The 17,958-nt window shown below is 43.3% G+C and overlaps 2 protein-coding genes across 8 annotated transcripts in view; one reads left to right on the top strand and one right to left on the bottom strand.

Moving 5' to 3' along the window:
• usp9 (ubiquitin specific peptidase 9) overlaps positions 1–14,558 on the top strand; it is a 41,385-nt gene extending 26,827 nt beyond the window's left edge. For 5 of the 6 annotated variants that reach the window (XM_058081230.1, XM_058081229.1, XM_058081227.1 and 2 more), the window contains exons 27-47: positions 13–179; positions 298–406; positions 494–640; positions 710–856; positions 942–1,149; positions 1,239–1,459; positions 1,675–1,862; positions 1,932–2,105; positions 3,548–3,689; positions 3,758–4,514; positions 5,236–5,359; positions 5,440–5,665; positions 5,774–5,903; positions 6,036–6,221; positions 6,990–7,210; positions 7,289–7,377; positions 7,456–7,612; positions 8,035–8,247; positions 10,238–10,267; positions 11,138–11,236; positions 12,733–14,558. In XM_058081230.1, coding sequence (XP_057937213.1) covers positions 13–179; positions 298–406; positions 494–640; positions 710–856; positions 942–1,149; positions 1,239–1,459; positions 1,675–1,862; positions 1,932–2,105; positions 3,548–3,689; positions 3,758–4,514; positions 5,236–5,359; positions 5,440–5,665; positions 5,774–5,903; positions 6,036–6,221; positions 6,990–7,210; positions 7,289–7,377; positions 7,456–7,612; positions 8,035–8,247; positions 10,238–10,267; positions 11,138–11,236; positions 12,733–12,972 — 3,975 coding nt within the window. In that variant the 3' untranslated portion in view covers positions 12,973–14,558. The remainder of the gene's footprint in view (positions 1–12; positions 180–297; positions 407–493; positions 641–709; positions 857–941; positions 1,150–1,238; positions 1,460–1,674; positions 1,863–1,931; positions 2,106–3,547; positions 3,690–3,757; positions 4,515–5,235; positions 5,360–5,439; positions 5,666–5,773; positions 5,904–6,035; positions 6,222–6,989; positions 7,211–7,288; positions 7,378–7,455; positions 7,613–8,034; positions 8,248–10,237; positions 10,268–11,137; positions 11,237–12,732) is intronic. The other variant, XM_058081231.1, reaches the window with a different exon arrangement.
• An 868-nt stretch (positions 14,559–15,426) lies between these two features.
• Positions 15,427–17,924, bottom strand: rpl8 (ribosomal protein L8). Of its 2 annotated transcripts, none has more exons than XM_058081234.1 (6): positions 17,788–17,924; positions 17,211–17,354; positions 16,984–17,125; positions 15,888–16,106; positions 15,699–15,814; positions 15,427–15,625 (listed from the first exon to the last, which is right to left on the bottom strand). In XM_058081234.1, exons 2-6 carry the CDS (start codon positions 17,346–17,348, stop codon positions 15,467–15,469), a joined length of 774 nt encoding a protein of 257 aa, XP_057937217.1. In that variant the 5' UTR covers positions 17,349–17,354; positions 17,788–17,924; the 3' UTR covers positions 15,427–15,466. The 2 variants fall into 2 exon arrangements, with proteins under 2 accessions (XP_057937217.1, XP_057937218.1); XM_058081235.1 differs by lacking the exon at positions 17,788–17,924 and adding an exon at positions 17,728–17,751.
• Positions 17,925–17,958: the final 34 nt, after the last annotated feature.

The following is a 17,958-nucleotide window of genomic DNA, read 5'->3' as shown; positions in this document are numbered from 1 at the left end:
TCCTCTCAATAGACAAATGCAGCCAAGGAACCGGATGGCGAGGACGAGCAAGTGTGTTGTGAGGCACTGGAAGTGATGACGTTGTGTTTTGCCTTGATGCCCACGGCCCTGGACACCCTCAGTAAGGAGCGAGCTTGGCAGACTTTCATCATAGACTTGCTGCTGCACTGCCACAGCAAGTAAGTGCTCAATTAACATTCTTATCAGTGTCATAAGATGGCTGAAAAGCAAGTGAATAGCTTGGAGACGTTTTATAGCCGGTGAGGGAACAATAACACTACCATTGATCTTTGACAGATCCGTACGGCAAATGGCTCAGGAGCAGTTTTTCCTGATGGCAACCAGGTGCTGCATGGGGCAAAGACCCCTCCTTTTCTTCATCACCCTTCTCTTCACTGTGCTGGGAGTAAGTAGTAGCATCAATGTAGCATATACTGGATCCATAACTGCTGGCAGTATCCTAGCTTTATCGGCACACTTCATTTGTCTGCAGACCACAGCTAAGGAGCGAGCTAAACATGCCGGGGACTACTTCACTTTGCTCCGGCACCTTCTGAACTATGCCTATAATAGCAACATCAACCTGCCAAATGCGGAGGTGCTGCTCAACAATGAGATTGACTGGTTGAAAAGGATACGGGTAAGTTCTTATTATCTGTTGGTTCATCATTGGGAATGTGAGCTAAACAGACATTGGTGCGTCCTCTAGGATGAAGTCAAGAGGACAGGGGAGACCGGTGTGGAGGAGACCATCTTGGAAGGCCACCTTGGGGTCACCAAAGAGCTTCTCGCCTTCCAGACTCCTGAGAAGAAATACTATATCGGGTGTGAGAAAGGCGGTGCTAACCTCATAAAGGTCGAACTGAAATTTTTAGTCTTATGTCCTTTTGAGTATGAAAGTATTGTTTCCAACATTGCTATTTGTTTTTTTCTTCTATTAGGAGCTCATTGATGACTTTATCTTCCCAGCGTCAAATGTTTACCTGCAGTACATGAAGAGCGGTGATTTCCCCACAGAGCAGGCCATCCCTGTGTGTAGTTCTTCTGCTTCCATCAATGCTGGCTTTGAACTCCTGGTGGCCTTGGCTGTTGGCTGTTTCCGCAACCTCAAGCAGATTGTCGACACGCTCACAGACATGTACTATATAGGTATGGAGGGCACTTAATAGTTGCCTACTGCTTTTGCAAGCCGATGAGGCATATCTTTTAAGTTGGCTGTTTTTTGTCTGTCCATCCAGGCTGTGAAACGTTGACGGAGTGGGAGTACCTGCCTCCTGTGGGCCCACGGCCAAATAAAGGCTTTGTGGGTCTGAAGAACGCAGGGGCCACATGTTATATGAACTCTGTCATTCAGCAGTTGTACATGATCCCTCCCATTCGCAATGGCATTCTGGCCATCGAAGGCACGGGCACCGACGTGGATGATGACATGTCAGGGGATGAGAAGCAAGAGAATGAGGTACTGACCAGCAATGACAGTGTATTGACCGGTTACTGGTTTCAAGCTATATCGGGGTATGCAATCACTCTCGACGAAACAGTCACTTTGGCAAATTTAAAAATGTGTAGCAAAGCCTCTATTGTACTCCCACTATCCCCAAAAAAGTCACTTTTTAAGGCATTGTTGGCTCAAACTTTTTTTTTTAAACTCAACTTTATCTTTCTTCCTCACAGACTAATGTTGATCCCCGTGACGAAGTGTTCAGCTATCATCATCAGTTTGACGATAAGCCCTCGAGTAAAGCAGAAGACAGGAAAGAGTACAACATCGGGGTATTGCGTCACCTGCAAGTCATATTTGGCCATTTGGCTGCATCCAGACTCCAGTACTACGTTCCGAGGGGATTCTGGAAACAGTTCAGGTATTTTGTATGTCGCAGTCCTGAGAATCATTGTTGTTTTTTGACTGTCCATTTGTGACCCTCTCATAGATTATGGGGAGAACCAGTGAATCTCAGGGAGCAGCATGACGCTCTAGAGTTTTTCAATTCTTTGGTGGACAGTCTGGATGAGGCGCTGAAAGCGTTGGGTCACCCTGCAATGCTCAGTAAGGTCCTGGGAGGCTCCTTTGCTGACCAAAAAATCTGTCAGGGATGCCCTCACAGGTGAGCGTATTGTGATCTCAATATACAGCTGTCCACAAAATTAATCATCTCAATATTTTTTTTAGTTTTGTGATGAAATGTACATATTTTGTCAAGTTTATGATTTATATGTGACCAACAAGTGAAAGAAGAACAATACACAATTTATTTTAATATCAGGGGTATTTTATTCACAATCGCCTTTTATTGGCCATGTGTGTTACCACACTAGGAATTTGACTCAACATCACTCTGCTTAAGTACAACAATAGTAATAACTTTACAAATAAGGAGAAAAAGGATACTGCTATACATATTTACATAGAATGGTTAAGTATTTACAATGTTGAATGTTACAATTCAGTGTTACATGCGGAACAGTATGTAGTGCTATGGTCATGGGCGCAAATAACAGTGGTTTGTAGTATAAATGTGAATAAAAAATCTATTAGTACATACATACATACATACATAAGGAGGGATATTAAGTATTCAATAGTTTAGCTGCCTGCGGGAAGAGAGTATTTTTGTGTCTGCTTGTTTTGGTGAACAGTGCTCTGTATCTCCTACCGGAAGGAGGGATTTGACACAGTTAGTGGACTGGGTGTGAGCGGTCATAAGAGGACCAGGACCAGAACAGTTCCTATATGAAGGGCAGGCTGGTCTGATGGTTTTCTCTACAGAAAATCTATCGTGTTGAAGGCAGAACTAAAGTCCACAAACAGGATCCTGACATACAGTGTGTCCCTGCCGAGTCTGTAGTGCAGTCCCATGTTCTTGGGCCGGTAAGCAAACTACAGGGGATCCAGCAGTGGGCTTGTAATGCCTCTCAGGTTGACCAACACCAGTCTCTTGAATGATTTCATGACCGCAAACATAAATATTTAGAATAGCAAGCATGTCTATTTTTTGCCAGGAATATGGTTGCTTTTCCTTTTCATGAAGAATGCAACAGGAGCACGGCAGACAATATTCCTAATGCTGGAGTTTTAAGGTGGTGGAAAATGATTTTTTAATGCTCTTTATTCAAAGTAACTGCATATTAGAGTTACTGCTTATCCCTTGCTGACTTCTTCCACCGTAGTTTGCTTCTACTGAGCCGTGCTTCTGCTCATCTATCATTGTCCTAGAACTATCTCTTCACTACCTTCACGGTATGTTTTGGATCCTTGTCTTGCTGGTTCTTCCAGTTGTGGCCAAGATGGCTGGAGGTTGCTGGAGATTGCTTCACGTTTTCAGGATCGTGACATAATCTTTCCCTCATGGTTCCCTATACCGCGGGAAGCATCCCTATAGCATTATGTTTCAACCACCTAGCTTTGTGTGAATAGTGTATGATGAAGAAAGGAAAGACGGCCATGTTGAATTGTGAAACTGTTGTATTCCAACTATTGTATTGGTTATGTTACTGAATGACACCCAGCATCCCTTTTTTGGGGGGCTTTTTGTTTTTTTTTTTTTAGATACGAGTGTGAAGAGTCATTCACAACACTTAATGTAGATATCAGAAACCACCAGAATCTTCTGGACTCCATGGAGCAATACGTCAAAGGCGATCTGCTGGAGGGAGCCAATGCTTATCACTGTGAGAAATGTAATAAGAAGGTGAGTTGTCAAGTTTTGAAGTTAAAATTAGTGGTTCAGAATAATAATTGCTTTTCCTTTCTGTTAAGGTGGACACAGTCAAGCGTCTGCTGATAAAGAAGTTACCCCCTGTCCTGGCCATCCAGTTGAAGCGCTTCGACTATGACTGGGAACGGGAGTGCGCCATTAAGTTCAACGACTACTTCGAATTCCCCAGGGAGTTGGACATGGAGCCGTACACAGTTGCCGGCGTGGCCAAGATCGAGGGTGACGACGTTAACCCAGAGAACCAGGTGATCCAGCAGAACGAGCCCTCAGAACCCACACCTTCAGGCAGCTCCAAGTACCGCCTGGTAGGGGTTCTGGTCCACTCGGGCCAGGCCAGCGGCGGGCATTACTACTCGTACATCATCCAAAGGAATGGTGGTGATGGTGAGAAGAACCGCTGGTACAAGTTTGATGATGGTGACGTGACTGAGTGCAAGATGGACGATGAGGAGGAGATGAAGAACCAGTGCTTTGGCGGCGAGTACATGGGCGAGGTGTTTGATCACATGATGAAAAGGATGTCGTACCGCCGGCAGAAGCGCTGGTGGAATGCCTACATTCTTTTCTACGAGCGCATGGACTCCTTGGATAAGGACAGCGAGCTTGTCAAGTACATCTCAGAGCTGACCATCTCCGCCACCAAGCCACATCAGGTCAAGATGCCTGGTGTTATCGAGTGCAGCGTCCGCAAGCAGAACGTCCAATTTATGCACAACCGAATGCAATACAGCCTGGAATACTTCCAGTTCATTAAGAAACTTCTGACCTGTAACAGTGTCTATTTAAACCCCCCTCCAGGTATGTATACTTGTTTTTGAATGATATAATTTCATTACACTTAATTAGGTGCGCACAGTATACAATACTTGGTGAAAGTAAATCAACCTCAAAATTAGAACATTTTCAGAATCACGTATTGGCAAAGGGGGACATGTCTTGTGGAGCAGGTACTTGGGTAACAATCTTGGGTTGTGGAGATAATGCAATCATTTGGCACATACGTTCAAAGTACAGTAGCAGACTCGGCTACAATATATGCCATGTCATCCACTTGAATAAATACACCCACCTCAAATAGATGTAACGATACAGTAGTTACACACTAATATTTATGCAGCAAGCATGCTCTCGATCAGTGACATTAGGTGTGAGTATAAACGAGTACCTCTCCATGATTGATGAGTGACCAGTCTAGGGTGTAGCTCTGCATTTTGGTCACCATCCACTGGGGTAGACTCCAGCTTACCACCCTGGAAATGGTAGGAAATGGATTGATAATATAATAATGAATGAATGTCTATAAAGTACTATAAATCCTAGCTTGTGTGAAGGTAAACTTTTACTACAGCTGATATGGCATCTGTATAGCTCAAGTGTGCAGTGGGGAATTATTCACATTTCCATTTTAACCAAAATATGTCACATTGAAAACACACACACAACAGACACAACATTTTTTTCTACATCTGAGTTTATGCCATGTGAATAGTGTTTTTCAAAGTCTTGCTCTCTCTATCAGGACAAGACCACCTTCTGCCAGAGGCAGAGGAGATTGCTATGATAAGTGCTCAGCTGGCTGCTCGCTTCCTTTTTAGCACAGGCTTCCACACCAAGAAAGTAGTTAGGGGTCCTGCCAGTGACTGGTAAGATCCGTTCGCCTGCCACGTCTTTCTCTCACGATTTTTGTCCTCTGAAACGTGCCTTTTCCTTCTACCTTTTAAAGGTATGATGCTCTATGCATCCTGCTGAGACACAGTAAGAATGTACGCTACTGGTTTGCACACAACGTCTTGTTTGCTTACCCAAACCGGTTCTCCGAGTACCTGCTTGAGTGCCCAAGCGCTGAGGTCCGCGGCGCCTTTGCCAAGCTCATTGTCTTCATCGCTCACTTCTCGCTGCAAGACGGCCCTTGCCCGTCCCCTACTGCATCCCCAGGAACCTCCGCTCAGGTGGGTTGCCCCCCTCCTAATACGACGTTAAAGATTTGAAGCAGCTGTTGCTCTAATTTTGCTCTTGAGTCCCTCAGTTTGAAAACCTGTATTTTTTACATTCATCAGGGTTGTGATAACCTCAGTCTAAGTGACCACCTTTTAAGAGCGGTACTCAACCTGCTCAGACGAGAGGTTTCTGAACATGGCCGTCACCTGCAGCAGTACTTCAACCTCTTCGTCATGTACGCCAATCTGGGTAAGGAGCATGCCGCAACCACCCCACCTGTCATGTACACCTGCTCTGACCAACTGGATTTACTGGAATATTTCTGATTTTTTTTTAAAATACACTCCTTCACAATGCATTACTTTTTCCCCTTCTGCACAGGCCTGGCAGAGAAAACACAGCTGCTAAAGCTGAATGTGCCCGCCACATTCATGTTGGTCGCTTTGGACGAGGGTCCTGGCCCCCCCATCAAGTACCAGTACGCTGAACTGGGCAAGCTCTACACGGTCGTCTCTCAGCTGGTCCGCTGCTGTGACGTGTCCTCACGTATGCAGTCCTCTATCAATGGTGAGCGTCTCTGTTCTAGCTGTGTGTGACGACTCCCTAAAAAGTATTCAAGTGTTAGTCTCTTTTTAATTAATATGTAGTGTTTTGATCCCACTCGGTGTGTTTTATGGACCAAATTACTTTCTTATTTGAATTATTTTAGTAATTACTAAAAATAATGGTGTTGCAATAGATTTAGGTTTGTGGTTAGCATGTCATCTGATTGCACCAAGTCTTGTCACTTTGTGGAGTTATTTTGTTGCAGTACTGTAGCTTGAAAGAATGTCAGTATACCCATCTTGACCCGAATATAAGACTCCTTTTTTTTCATCATCATATTTTCTTAATTTCTTAGCTGCTCTGCAGGTGTGTGACTTTTGTTAATTAACATAATTTTTGGAGCTATTTTCTGGTCTGTTTGTGATTGACAGGAAGAAAAGCTCTCACTTGTTTGTATGAATAAGACAACCTGACTTTCAGATTACTTTTTATATTGGGGCCAATACGGTATTAATTATTACATTAAGCGTCATACAAGACGCTTAGTTTGAGCAGCGCTACACAAGATTGTGTCTGAGAACGGGACAAGATTTTAACATTACTTTTAAAAAAGATAGTTAAAAAAATATGACAATCTATTGCAATCTACTCATTTGATTTCTACTATGGTAGACTCCTCCGCACCCTGTTTGCTAGCAGCCCTGCCTCCACCCACCGATACATCTCGTCCTCCGGGGAATACATATTTTCTTTTCCATTCCATTCAAAGTGAACCCATATTCCACACAGGTAACCCTCCTCTGACTAACCCCTATGGGGACACCAACCTGACGGCCCCGGTAATGCTAGTGCAGCAGTTGGTGGCAGAGATCCTCTTTGTGAGGACCAGCTACGTGAAGAAAATCATTGAGGACTGCAGCAACTCTGAAGAGACCGTGAAACTGCTCCGCTTTAGCTGTTGGGAAAACCCACAGTTCTCTTCCACTGTGCTCAGTGAGCTACTCTGGCAGGTAAAACTAAAACACCACCTTTAATTGTGCTGATATCATGCATGACTGTATCTCAAATGGTCTAATTTGTCTGCAAAGGTGGCGTACTCATACAATTATGAGCTGAGGCCTCATTTGGACTTGCTGCTTCAGATCCTTCTCATTGAGGACTCCTGGCAGACACACAGGTCAGCCTTGGCTTCAACAAGGCTTCAACAATGATGTCCTGTGTCACTCTATATCATGATTTGTGTCTGTTTGTTCAGGATCCATAATGTGTTGAAAGGGATTCCTGATGACAGAGACGGCCTTTTTGATACCATTCAGCGGTCCAAGAGTCACTACCAGAAAAGAGCCTACCAGTGCATTAAGTGCATGGTGGCCCTTTTCAGCAACTGCTCAGTGGCTTACCAGATCCTGCAGGTATGCATGGTAACAAATGAATGAATTGAGCTAGTCTCTCAGAAAATGAATATGGGACATTTTTAGTTTAGTGGTTCAATTTTAAATGTCTCAATAGTGTATTGGAAGTGTTTTTAGCTTTGATGCTGGAATTTAGCTTAAATTGACCTTTTAACAGCATTGTCATGTTAGCCTATTTGCTGGACAGAAATAAAATGATCAAACTTTCTATCACGTTTATAGCTGATTGACAAAGCTAAAGGCTGCATTAAGATGAGTTGCAAAGCCCATTTTTTTCCTTCAGTTTTTAAGCTGTAGTATGCAAAATGGATGATAGCATGGTTTGCATAATAGGGGACCTTAAAGTAGTGCCTTGGCACCTACATTCTCTTGTCTATGAAGTGTAATTTAATCGAGCTTGCTTGTGACGTGTATCCGTGCAGAGTAACGGCGACCTGAAGCGAAAGTGGACGTGGGCAGTGGAGTGGCTAGGTGACGAGCTGGAGAGGAGGCCATATTCTGGGAACCCACAGTACACATACAACAACTGGTCGCCTCCAGTGCAGAGCAATGAGACGTCCAATGGCTACTTCCTGGAGCGCTCGCACAGCGCACGTATGACCCTTGCCAAGGCCTGCGAGCTTTGTCCTGAGGAGGTAATCATCTTGTAACACATTGGCAGTGACAAACCAATTGCGTATGCGTACATTATATGATTACATTTACGTAAAACAGGGGCGTCCAAAGTCCAGCTTGGGGGCCATTTGCAACCTTCAGCGTATTGTCTGTTGGTCCGCAGCATATCCTAACAATAGAGGCAGGTTTAGGGTCACCAAAAAGTTGGTGTGCGTGTATAAGATGTTAATATTTTTTTATGCACAGGGCCCTTGATGGAAAAAGTTTGGACACCCCTGATTTATGAATAGGGACGCCACACAGAAGGGTTTGATTTCTTTTCTGCTAATTACACTTTCTGACTTCTGATGATTATTCAACAAACTGATCAACCAACCCATATTGTTAAAATATACAATAGTCTGGCTTTTTAAAAAAAAGTAAAAAAAATAATGCAACATATGGTAAACGCTCCACTAATGTCTCTAATGAATTAACTGCAGTCTCGTTTAGGTGCCGTGTGCGTAGTCAACAAAAGTGAATAACCGCTAGGGTCTCAAATAAGCGCTCGGTCACAAACGCTGGCGGTGCTTTCTAATGTAGTTGTTTTTAGTCAAGATGGCAGCAGCTGTAATTCAAATTCTCATAATTGGTCAGCATACAGCACTTTCATCTGCCTCGGTATATGCTTTCAAATGTCTGTTGCTGTACTCGGCTATCTATGTGAAGCTTGTGTGCGTTAAACTTGCTGAACTGTTGTTTACAATGAACTTGTTAATGCTGGCTCAGCAGTTTGCTCCTTACTTACTTTACAATAGTGGTTCTGCTGCTGCTGTTTTGTGCAAAATGTCCATATGGCCGAATAGAGCTACATTTTCCTTTCTACTTTTTGGGGCACTGAAAAATATTTATATATATTTATAGAAGTTGTTATATATAGTTGTATGTAATTATTGCCATGCCATTCCTTTTTTCCCCCGCTTATCCGGGTCGCGGGGGCAGCAGTCAGGAAACCCAGACTTTCCGGGCCACCTCCTCCAGGTCCACCAAGTTGTTCCCAGGCCAGCTGTGAGACATAGTCCCTCCAGCATGTCCTAGGTCTGCCCCGGAGCCTACTCCCAGCCTGATATGCCTGGAACACCTCACCAGGGTGGCATCTGAACTAGATGACCGAGCCACTTAAACTGGCTCCTGTCTGTGAAGGAGCAGCGGCTCTACTGAGCTCCTCCTGGATGACTGAACTCTTTGGGTGTGTTCAGCCACCCTACGGAGGAAACTCATTTCAGCCACTTGTACCCACAATATTTTTTTTCTCGGTCACAACCTAAAACTCATGACCATAAGCGAGGGTGGGAACATTGATCGACTGGTAAATTGAGAGCTTTGCCTTCTGGCTTCTCTCTTCACCACAATGGTCCGGTATAGCGATCGCAGTACTGCAGACGCTGTGCTGATCCTGATCTGCATGTCGACCTCATGCTCAAACTTTCGCTCACTCGTGAACAAGACCCCAAGATACTTGAACTCCACCTGGGGCAGGACCTTATTCCCACCCTTTTCCAACTGGGAACGCGGTGCTGAGTCTCATCCCATTATTCCCAACCAATTATCGCGTACTTCCAATTAACGGCCGGTTCTCCTTGGAGCTTAACAGCGGTTATGGCAATAAACAGTTACACAGTACTGTGCAACACACTGCACCTTATACATGGCCAGATTACTGCGCTGCATTGTTGACATGCCATGTATTCAGGACGCTACCATAAATTGAATCACTTGTATGCATTTGCTTTTTTTATGTTGCAAGGATGCTAACATGTGAAATGAATTGTCCGAGCTACTTAAAGCTGCATGCTGGGAAATAACGGTGTTTTGATTGAGTTCTTCCAGTTGAGCTCCAGAAGCTCAGCCGATGCTCAATAAGATTACATAACATGACATTGAGCATTGTGTGTACATGTCATGTAAGAATTAGTTGCATTTGTTCAATCCAGTGGAATGACACACTTTCCTGTAATATTTCACACACAGCTCAAGTGTACTGAGGGAAGCCCAGGGAAGGTCAGTATCCCAGGCACCACCCCCACATAAATGAAAGTCATCCTTGGCCAAAGCTAGAAACAATGATTAGTCTGTACAGTGGATCCCCGCACAGCCCTGACTCAGCATTCACAGCCCCGCAAATATACATTTTAAAAATGTTTTGGGGTGTTTTAAAAACAAAGTATTTCCTCCAAAGTAGTGCATTTTTTTCCCCACGGAAAACTGATCTCATTCACCATCAGTCTGTAGAAATTTTATAAATGCGCGATGATACAAATCTAGCATATTCAACTGTTAGACAGCCCACAATGTTTATAGATTTGTCTTAGCTTCACTGAGTGTTTTTTTTTTTGGGGGGGGGGGGGGGGGTTAAGCATTTTACTTTTGTGAGATGCAAATGTTTGTTAGGCTTCTGAAGCATTAGCTTCAACAGTCAGTTCATCCTTGAAACTTGTAGGAAGGTGAATTATTACATCTATACATTTTTAAAATTCACACACGTTAAAAACTGTTTCAACTGTGCTTCGACCTGGATGGTGTCATGAGTGAACAATGGCAGTTGAAGAAAGGTGGGGAGGATTCTTGGGCTGAAACTAATAATTACAACCATCCCTTTTAGTGCAAATATTGATTTGAAATGGGAGAACATTGTTGTTGTCAAGGAAGTGGGGGGAGAGGAGAGGAACGGGAACATATTAATGGGCGTATCGAATAGCGATTTTTCACCATTCACTGGTGGTCGTAGAACGCAACCCGCTGCCCCGCGAAAAACGGGGATCTACTGTCACTTGTATAGTTTTATTGATGCTTATGACATGACAGTAAATAGTATAACACCGGTACATGCAGCCAGTAGATGTGTATGTTGTCTTTTTGTCTTGTTTGCAGGAGCCTGATGAACAGGAAGCCCCTGATGATCAAGACTCTTCACCGCCTGAGGACACGTCCCTCTACCCGCATTCTCCTGGAACCACACAGTTTCAGCAGGTAATTATCACAATGCACTGCTATGGTGACTTCATACCACAACGTATAGTCATAATGTAAGAATGCTTAACTCTGTTTATTAGAACATTATTTTTTTTAAATAACATTGCTTATGGTGGAGTGCGAAAACATGTTGGCAAACTGGGGCATTGGAAAACAGAGGTTCAACTATATCTTTTGCCATATTTCAGGCTTCAAACAGATACGAGATTTTTTTTTTGGTGAAGAATCAACACCAAGTGGGACACAATGGTGAAGCGGAACAAAATGTGTAGGGTATTTTAAAGTTTTTTTTGTTTTTTTTTTTGTTTTTTTTTTTAAATTGAAAAGTTGAGCGTGCAAAATTATTCTGCTCCTTTACCGACAGTTCAGCCAACTCACTCCCTGAGGATTTCTAATGATCCATTGTTGACCTAAATGACTGATAATAAATAGTCCACCTATGTGCCATTTAAAGCATAAATGCACCTGCTCTGTGGTCGTCTCGGGGGGTCTCTTAAAGTCATAACAGCATCATGAACACCAACGAATACACCACACAGGTCTGAGATACTGTTGTGATGTTTAAATATGAAAAGATTTCACAAGCTTCAAACATCTCACAGATCACTTCAAGCAATCAATATTGAAATTTAGAGTATCAAACCACTTGAAACTTATCAAGACCCCGCCGTCCCTTTTTTAAACATTGAGCCCAAACGAAGAGAGCACTGATCAAAGATGCAGCCGAGAGGCCCATGATCACTCTGTGTGAACTGCAGAAATCCACAACTAAGGTGGTGTAATCTGTCCATAGGACAACTATTGTCGCACACTGCACAAATCTGACCTTTATGGAAATGCTTTGTATTATATCACTTGTGTGCTACTGTACCTTTGCTGCTGCTGTAAACTGGAAATTTCCCCCTTGTGGGACTTTAAATATAAAGGCATATCTTATATTACCAAACGTGGAAGAAGGTGCTGTGGTCAGATGAAACCAAAATTGTACTCTGAGGCAAAACATCGTTTTAAGCAATTGAGCCAAATACAGGACCAATTTGGAAGAAAAGTGTTTGAGTCTGCAACAGACCTGAGACCAGGATGGGGGGTTTACCTTCCAAAATGATAATGATCCAAAGCAAAAAGCAGAATCTATGATTGAATGGTTCAAAACTAAACATAGCCAAGTCAAAGTTTAGACCTGAATCCAATTGAGACTCTGTGGAAATAATTGGAAGTGGAATAATTTTGCACAACCCATTTTTCAGTTAATGTTTAAATATCCCAATAAATTATGTTCTGCTTCACGATTGCAAAAATCACAAAAAAATTCTAATTTTGTCATTGAAGCCTGAAATGTGGCAAAAGTTCAAGGTGGCCGAATACTTTAGCAAGGCACTGTATTTTAATGTTTTATGTTCCCTCTGGAAGGGTGAAAGATGTACACAAATGACTGAATAGCATTATTAATTCATATATAATGTTTTATCTGCTCGTCTCTCCCTCCTCCGCAGAACAACCACCCACATGGGCAGCCATACACCGGCCCTGCTGCGCAGCACATGAACAACCCCCAGCGCCCTGGCCCCGCCTCCGCGCCCAGCCCCGCCGCACAGACCCCGACTCCAGGCCCCGCTCCCACCTCAGGCCCCGCCCCCGGCTCGGGCCTGAGAGCACAAGAGAACAGGGACAGCACAGAGGAGGTCGCCCCCGCCCCCGCCCCAACCCCGGCTCCTGCCCCGCCTAAGGAGTAACATGGCCTGCCCACCATGCCAGGCCCGTACCACCACCACCTCCTCTGCTGTGCCTCTTTTCTCTCATGTTCTCTTCTCGTTCTTTGGTTCTCTCTCCTCTCTCCAGAGCCTGGCCAGCAAGAGTGGGGCGCTCTTTCCCCCTTTTACGCTAGCTACATGGGAGTGGGGCCTGGGGAGGGAGTAGATTTAAGAGTTCTAAATAAAGAAAATTAACCCAGAGCTGGCGATGATGATGATAAAAAAAGGTGTACATAATATGTTAATGTTTCTGACTGTTGGGATCGCCCAGTAGCATAACTCTGTGTGGTTTGCTGTTGGGAGAGGTTGCAGATTTAATAATGAACTACACAAAAAAATGGAAACTATACTAAGACCCCCCCCCCCCCCCCCCCCCCCAGAAGACATCAGATCCTCTTTGTGTCCTCACCCACAGTTCACATTTGTTCCGCCATGTGATCCTATAACGGTCATTCAACTGGATGAAGATGACGAAGGATGCATCATTATTCATTAAGCTCCTCAACGACTCACCAGCTGCGTGGTTGCTTTTAGCGTGACATGCAGAAACGGGTCAGGTTTTACGGTGTTTGACGTGAAAACATTCTGAGAATCATTGCCTTTTTTTTGGTTTTCTTTTTTTTTTTTTTCCTCTGGAGCTCCAGTCAATATGCTGTAACATTTTAGCATGGCTTTCTCACCACAAATAGTGTGTAGCCCCGAGGGAAAAGTGATCCTAAACAACCTGAAGCTCCCTTTGGCTTTCTTTTCTACTCTCCAATGATGGCAATTTTGTTTGTTTTTTTTCAACCAATGTATGACTTAAGTACCTTTTTTCCAGTTGCACATTATGATATCCTCCAAACTTAACATTTTGCAGTCCGGTATTCCAGTGGGATTAGACAGTTTATAGCTATATAGGTGAAAATGAAATCAAACTTGCAACAACTTTTTTTGCGCTTCTGTCCAACCTCCCCCCCGCCCCCTTTTATTTTATTTTATTTTTACCACCCAGTCTGCTTCCTCTGTTACCCTGCGGCCCCCAACCATGTTGGTGTTCCAGCTAGGAGCAGGGATGGCGGACAGGCACGCATCGGGGAGAAAAAAAAAACGGATAAAGAAGTCAAAAGTTGCAACATGAACCAACTTGTAATTCTGTCTGACTAAAAGGTAACACCCATCAGTAAATACTGTATTTAATTGGTAACTTGAATGTGTGTTTTCCTTCATTTTGTCTAAAACATACCAAATACTCCTGCAAATGAAAATATTCTGCCCACCGTATTTAAATATTTTTGCTCTTATTTTATAGAATTTATTTTTGTTGTATTCTCAAAAAAAATAGAATTTGTTTTAATAAAGGAACATTTTTGTCCTTGTTATTTTTAAAGAAGCTATTGACTGTACAGAGTTCTAATCTGCGCCCCGTTTTTTTGCCGACTTTTGTTTTGGCCATGGTGTGTGACGTTGAATTCTGGAGCTACAGTCGCGATGTGGACTTTCACTTTGTGAGATTTTTTTTTTTGTGCACAGAAATATAACAGGCAAAAAGCATTGCGCCCTTAGCAAATAAAGAACATGGAATATTGTCTGTGTCAGTCATTGGCCTCTCTAAAAAAAAAAAGTTTCTGAATGGTGTTATCAGTGTTAGACCCAATGAGTTGACTGATATCATTTTTTACAATTTTAGTGCAAACTACTGTTGGATTGTTTTGGTTGCCAAGTGCAGTCGTACTTTTTACAGGGAGCGATCAGATTTTCTTTTTAAATTATTGACAATTAGGTAATTGATGCTGTTTGTGCTGTTAATGTTGACCTTGCCTTAATTAGCATATTATTGTTGCTGTTTGGGCAGATCTGTTATATCTGTAGCTCGGGTTGCCAACTGTCCCTTCAAAAACAAGGGAAGGACCTTGTCCCTTACTGAGTATTAAAAATCTGTAAAATGTCTAGATTCCCCACAGACACTACTAACAGTGCTTAGCTGCAACTCATACGCACGTCTCTCCACTCCACACTACAAGAATGTCATTGAGCACCGGACTCATGAGAGATGCATTCAATTTCTATTAATTTTGCACGGAAAAGTTTTGGATTACTCCCAATTCAGGTAGTTTCAGACAGCACACATGCACATTCATGTCATGTTTATGTTGTCATGTTGCTGCTACACTGATGGCAACATTTACCGAAATATGCTGATCAAGTTTTATACGGAAATGGTCTGTAATAGTCACTACTACATGGCCGATCAGTCTGTTCAAGAGTTGACTATTGGGCTAGATTCACACTAGAAGCCAATATGGTGGTAATAAATATAGGAAATTAGAGATCGTGATGAACGTGCATTTAATAATCACACAGTATATGTACTAAAAATTGGATCAGCCACTAGGACCTGCAGTGTAAATCCAGTCTTAAAAGCCAAGAGCTTGTCTGAAAATAAAGAAAATAACGTTTTGGTAGAACTTTTGTTTTATTTTTAAGAAAGTCACACTTAGTTCTCCTTCTCCTGGACAGTCTTGGTTCCGCGCAGTCTTCCGGTACGACGGGCAGCGATAAGACCGACCTTGCGACCAGCAGGCGCATCCCTCCTGATTGTGGAGGGCTTGCCAATGTGCTGATGGTTACCACCACCGAAGGGATGTTCAACAGGCTGTGTGGAGGAGTGGAAAAGGTCAGTTTGAAGCACTGTTGTGTCAAGTCACTGCGGTGTTTTGAACACTTACGTTCATGGCCACACCACGGACACGAGGCCAGCAGTTCCTCTTGGCCTTGTACTTGTGGTAAGCGCGACCCGCCTTCAGTATGGGCTTGTCGATACGTCCGCCACCGGCAACCACACCTTGAAGAGCAGAGAAGTATTCAGTGCTCAAACAGCTCTATATGGTGTTATACATACTAACAAGTAATCTCACCGATGACAGCTCTATTGGCCGACGAGATGACTTTCTTGGAGCCGGAGGGCAGCTTCACTCTGGACTTCTTGGTTTCCAAGTTGTGGGAGATGACTGTGGCATAATTTCCGGAAGCGCGGGCCAGCTTGCCTCTGTCGCCTGGCTTCTCCTCCAGGCAGCAGATGATGGTGCCCTCGGGCATGGTGCCAACAGGCAGAACATTGCCGATGTTTAGTTGGGCTATAGAGAACAACACATGTTAATTAATCCCTTAATTAACGCTGCACACATTAGGTCAACCTATACAATTTTAATGCATTCAAAGTCATTTTTGAGTGACCAAAATCCAGCAACTTCATCTACCTCTGCATGCGCTTTAAAATGTTGCTATTCAGCTGGTGTAAAACATGTCCATTACATTTGCCGTTTAGAATGAAACTCGTTAGCGCTATTTATACTGACTCAGCAGTTTGCCCCTTACTGCTATTACAACACTGGCTGTGTTGTACATTAGTAGTGAGTAGCCTGGATAAGGCTGAGCAGCACGACAGTGATAAACGCCGTACACTAAACATCTATTGATTGAAAATTTAACATTTCAATGAAAATGTAAATTGAATATTGAAAAAAGTAATCAAATTAATGACAAGATGCAAACATCTGAGCTCCTTTTATCCTTGATGAATCTTAACAGTGGGCTGTGTTTTACATTACATGTGTTTTCCTGTACAACTCTGGTAAGGTAGTATATCTTCAGTGTACTGTCATGATGCTGAACATTGTGTGGCTATACATTCTAAAGTCCATGAAGCAATAAATTAAAGCGCCTTTGCCGTTCGCCGTCTTTCTGTGCAAAGCCCAGATTGTTGCTTTGACATAGCAGACTTTTGTCAGTCTGTTTTATACACGGTCCACAGGTATATTTGTGTTCATGAATGCAGAGATTCTTGTACTACCCATTGAAATCATCATTTTGCAAACAAAATGATACAACTGTACAACTATTTTCTTTTACAATGCAGAAATACTTCCACACAACCAACATGGCTTCAATTACTTCACTGTCTGCTGCAGTGCCATAAAGATCAAATGGGCTCATCATCCAGTAGCATCTTACCCTTCTTGCCACAGTAGATGAACTGTCCTGTGTGGATGCCCTCAGCGGCGATGAAGAGCTCTGTCCTCTTCTTGAAGCGGTAAGGGTCACGGAAAGCCACCTTGGCAAGTGGGGCACCACGGCCGGGATCATGGATGATATCCTGGAAGGGAGTACAGCAATTTAATACATGCTGGAACACACACATAGAGAACATATGTGTTTGTCAGATGCCGCCATGACAGTACCTTTACGATTCCCTTGATGTAGCCATGGCGTTCGGCAAAGTCAATGTGACGGAGTTTAGCGGCTCCTTTCCTGTGCTTAACATGGGCTTTGAAAACAGAGCCCGCACCTTTTCTCTGTCCCCTGATCACACGTCCCATCGTGAACTGCAACACAGTTAAAACAGACGCCATAAACTAGTGCGCATGTGCTAAAAGGGTGATAGCGTTTGGATTTAAGCTAAATGCTAATGCTAATTGGTTAGCTCGGTTTTCAGTTCCCTCAACTCATAGCAAATTGTCTAATTAAATGACTTGGTTACACTAGGGGGTTTTAAAACATTTATTTATAGTCATTGTTACACAATTACACCGCAGCGCCTAGCCGCTTAGCTCTCTCATACCAAAGCTACGCTATGTCACCCATAGGCTACACACTCTAAAAACATTCTAATTCCATACATGTGGTGACAAATAATCACTATATCTTTTTCGCTAAGTTTTCCGACGCCTTTTTTGAGCTGTGTAAGGAGTAGATGACCTATAAAAGTCGTGATTTGAAGCAGATTGGAGAACAGGAGTGACAAGGAACTCATCATACCTAAACTCCGTTGACGGAAAGAGGAAGTTAGTAGGCAGGAACCAAGGTTTTCTTCCGGAGGAATTGACGAAAGAAATTATGGGAAATGTAGTTTCGTTAGCTGCAGCGCTGAAAGGGGGATTATGGTGGCGAAGTCGCGATCAGGTGCGTTTTAGGAGCGAAATATCAGTT

The sequence above is a fragment of the Doryrhamphus excisus genome, chromosome 9, assembly GCF_030265055.1.
Source record: "Doryrhamphus excisus isolate RoL2022-K1 chromosome 9, RoL_Dexc_1.0, whole genome shotgun sequence".
In the NCBI taxonomy this organism is placed as follows: Eukaryota; Metazoa; Chordata; class Actinopteri; order Syngnathiformes; family Syngnathidae; genus Doryrhamphus; species Doryrhamphus excisus.
Note: the sequence above shows the minus strand (reverse complement) of the source record. Positions and strands in the feature narration are given on the sequence as shown.

What these genes read in the sequence shown, in the direction of transcription:
- rpl8 (XM_058081234.1), bottom strand. Translation starts at nt 17,348, where the DNA reads ATGGGACGTGTGATCAGGGGACAGAGAAAAGGTGCGGGCTCTGTTTTC. An exon ending in GGCCAATAGAGCTGTCATCG is followed by an intron (nt 15,815 to 15,887) that starts GTGAGATTACTT and finishes CTGCTCTTCAAG; the next exon opens with GTGTGGTTGCCGGTGGCGGA. An exon ending in TCCGTGGTGTGGCCATGAAC is followed by an intron (nt 15,626 to 15,698) that starts GTAAGTGTTCAA and finishes TCCTCCACACAG; the next exon opens with CCTGTTGAACATCCCTTCGG.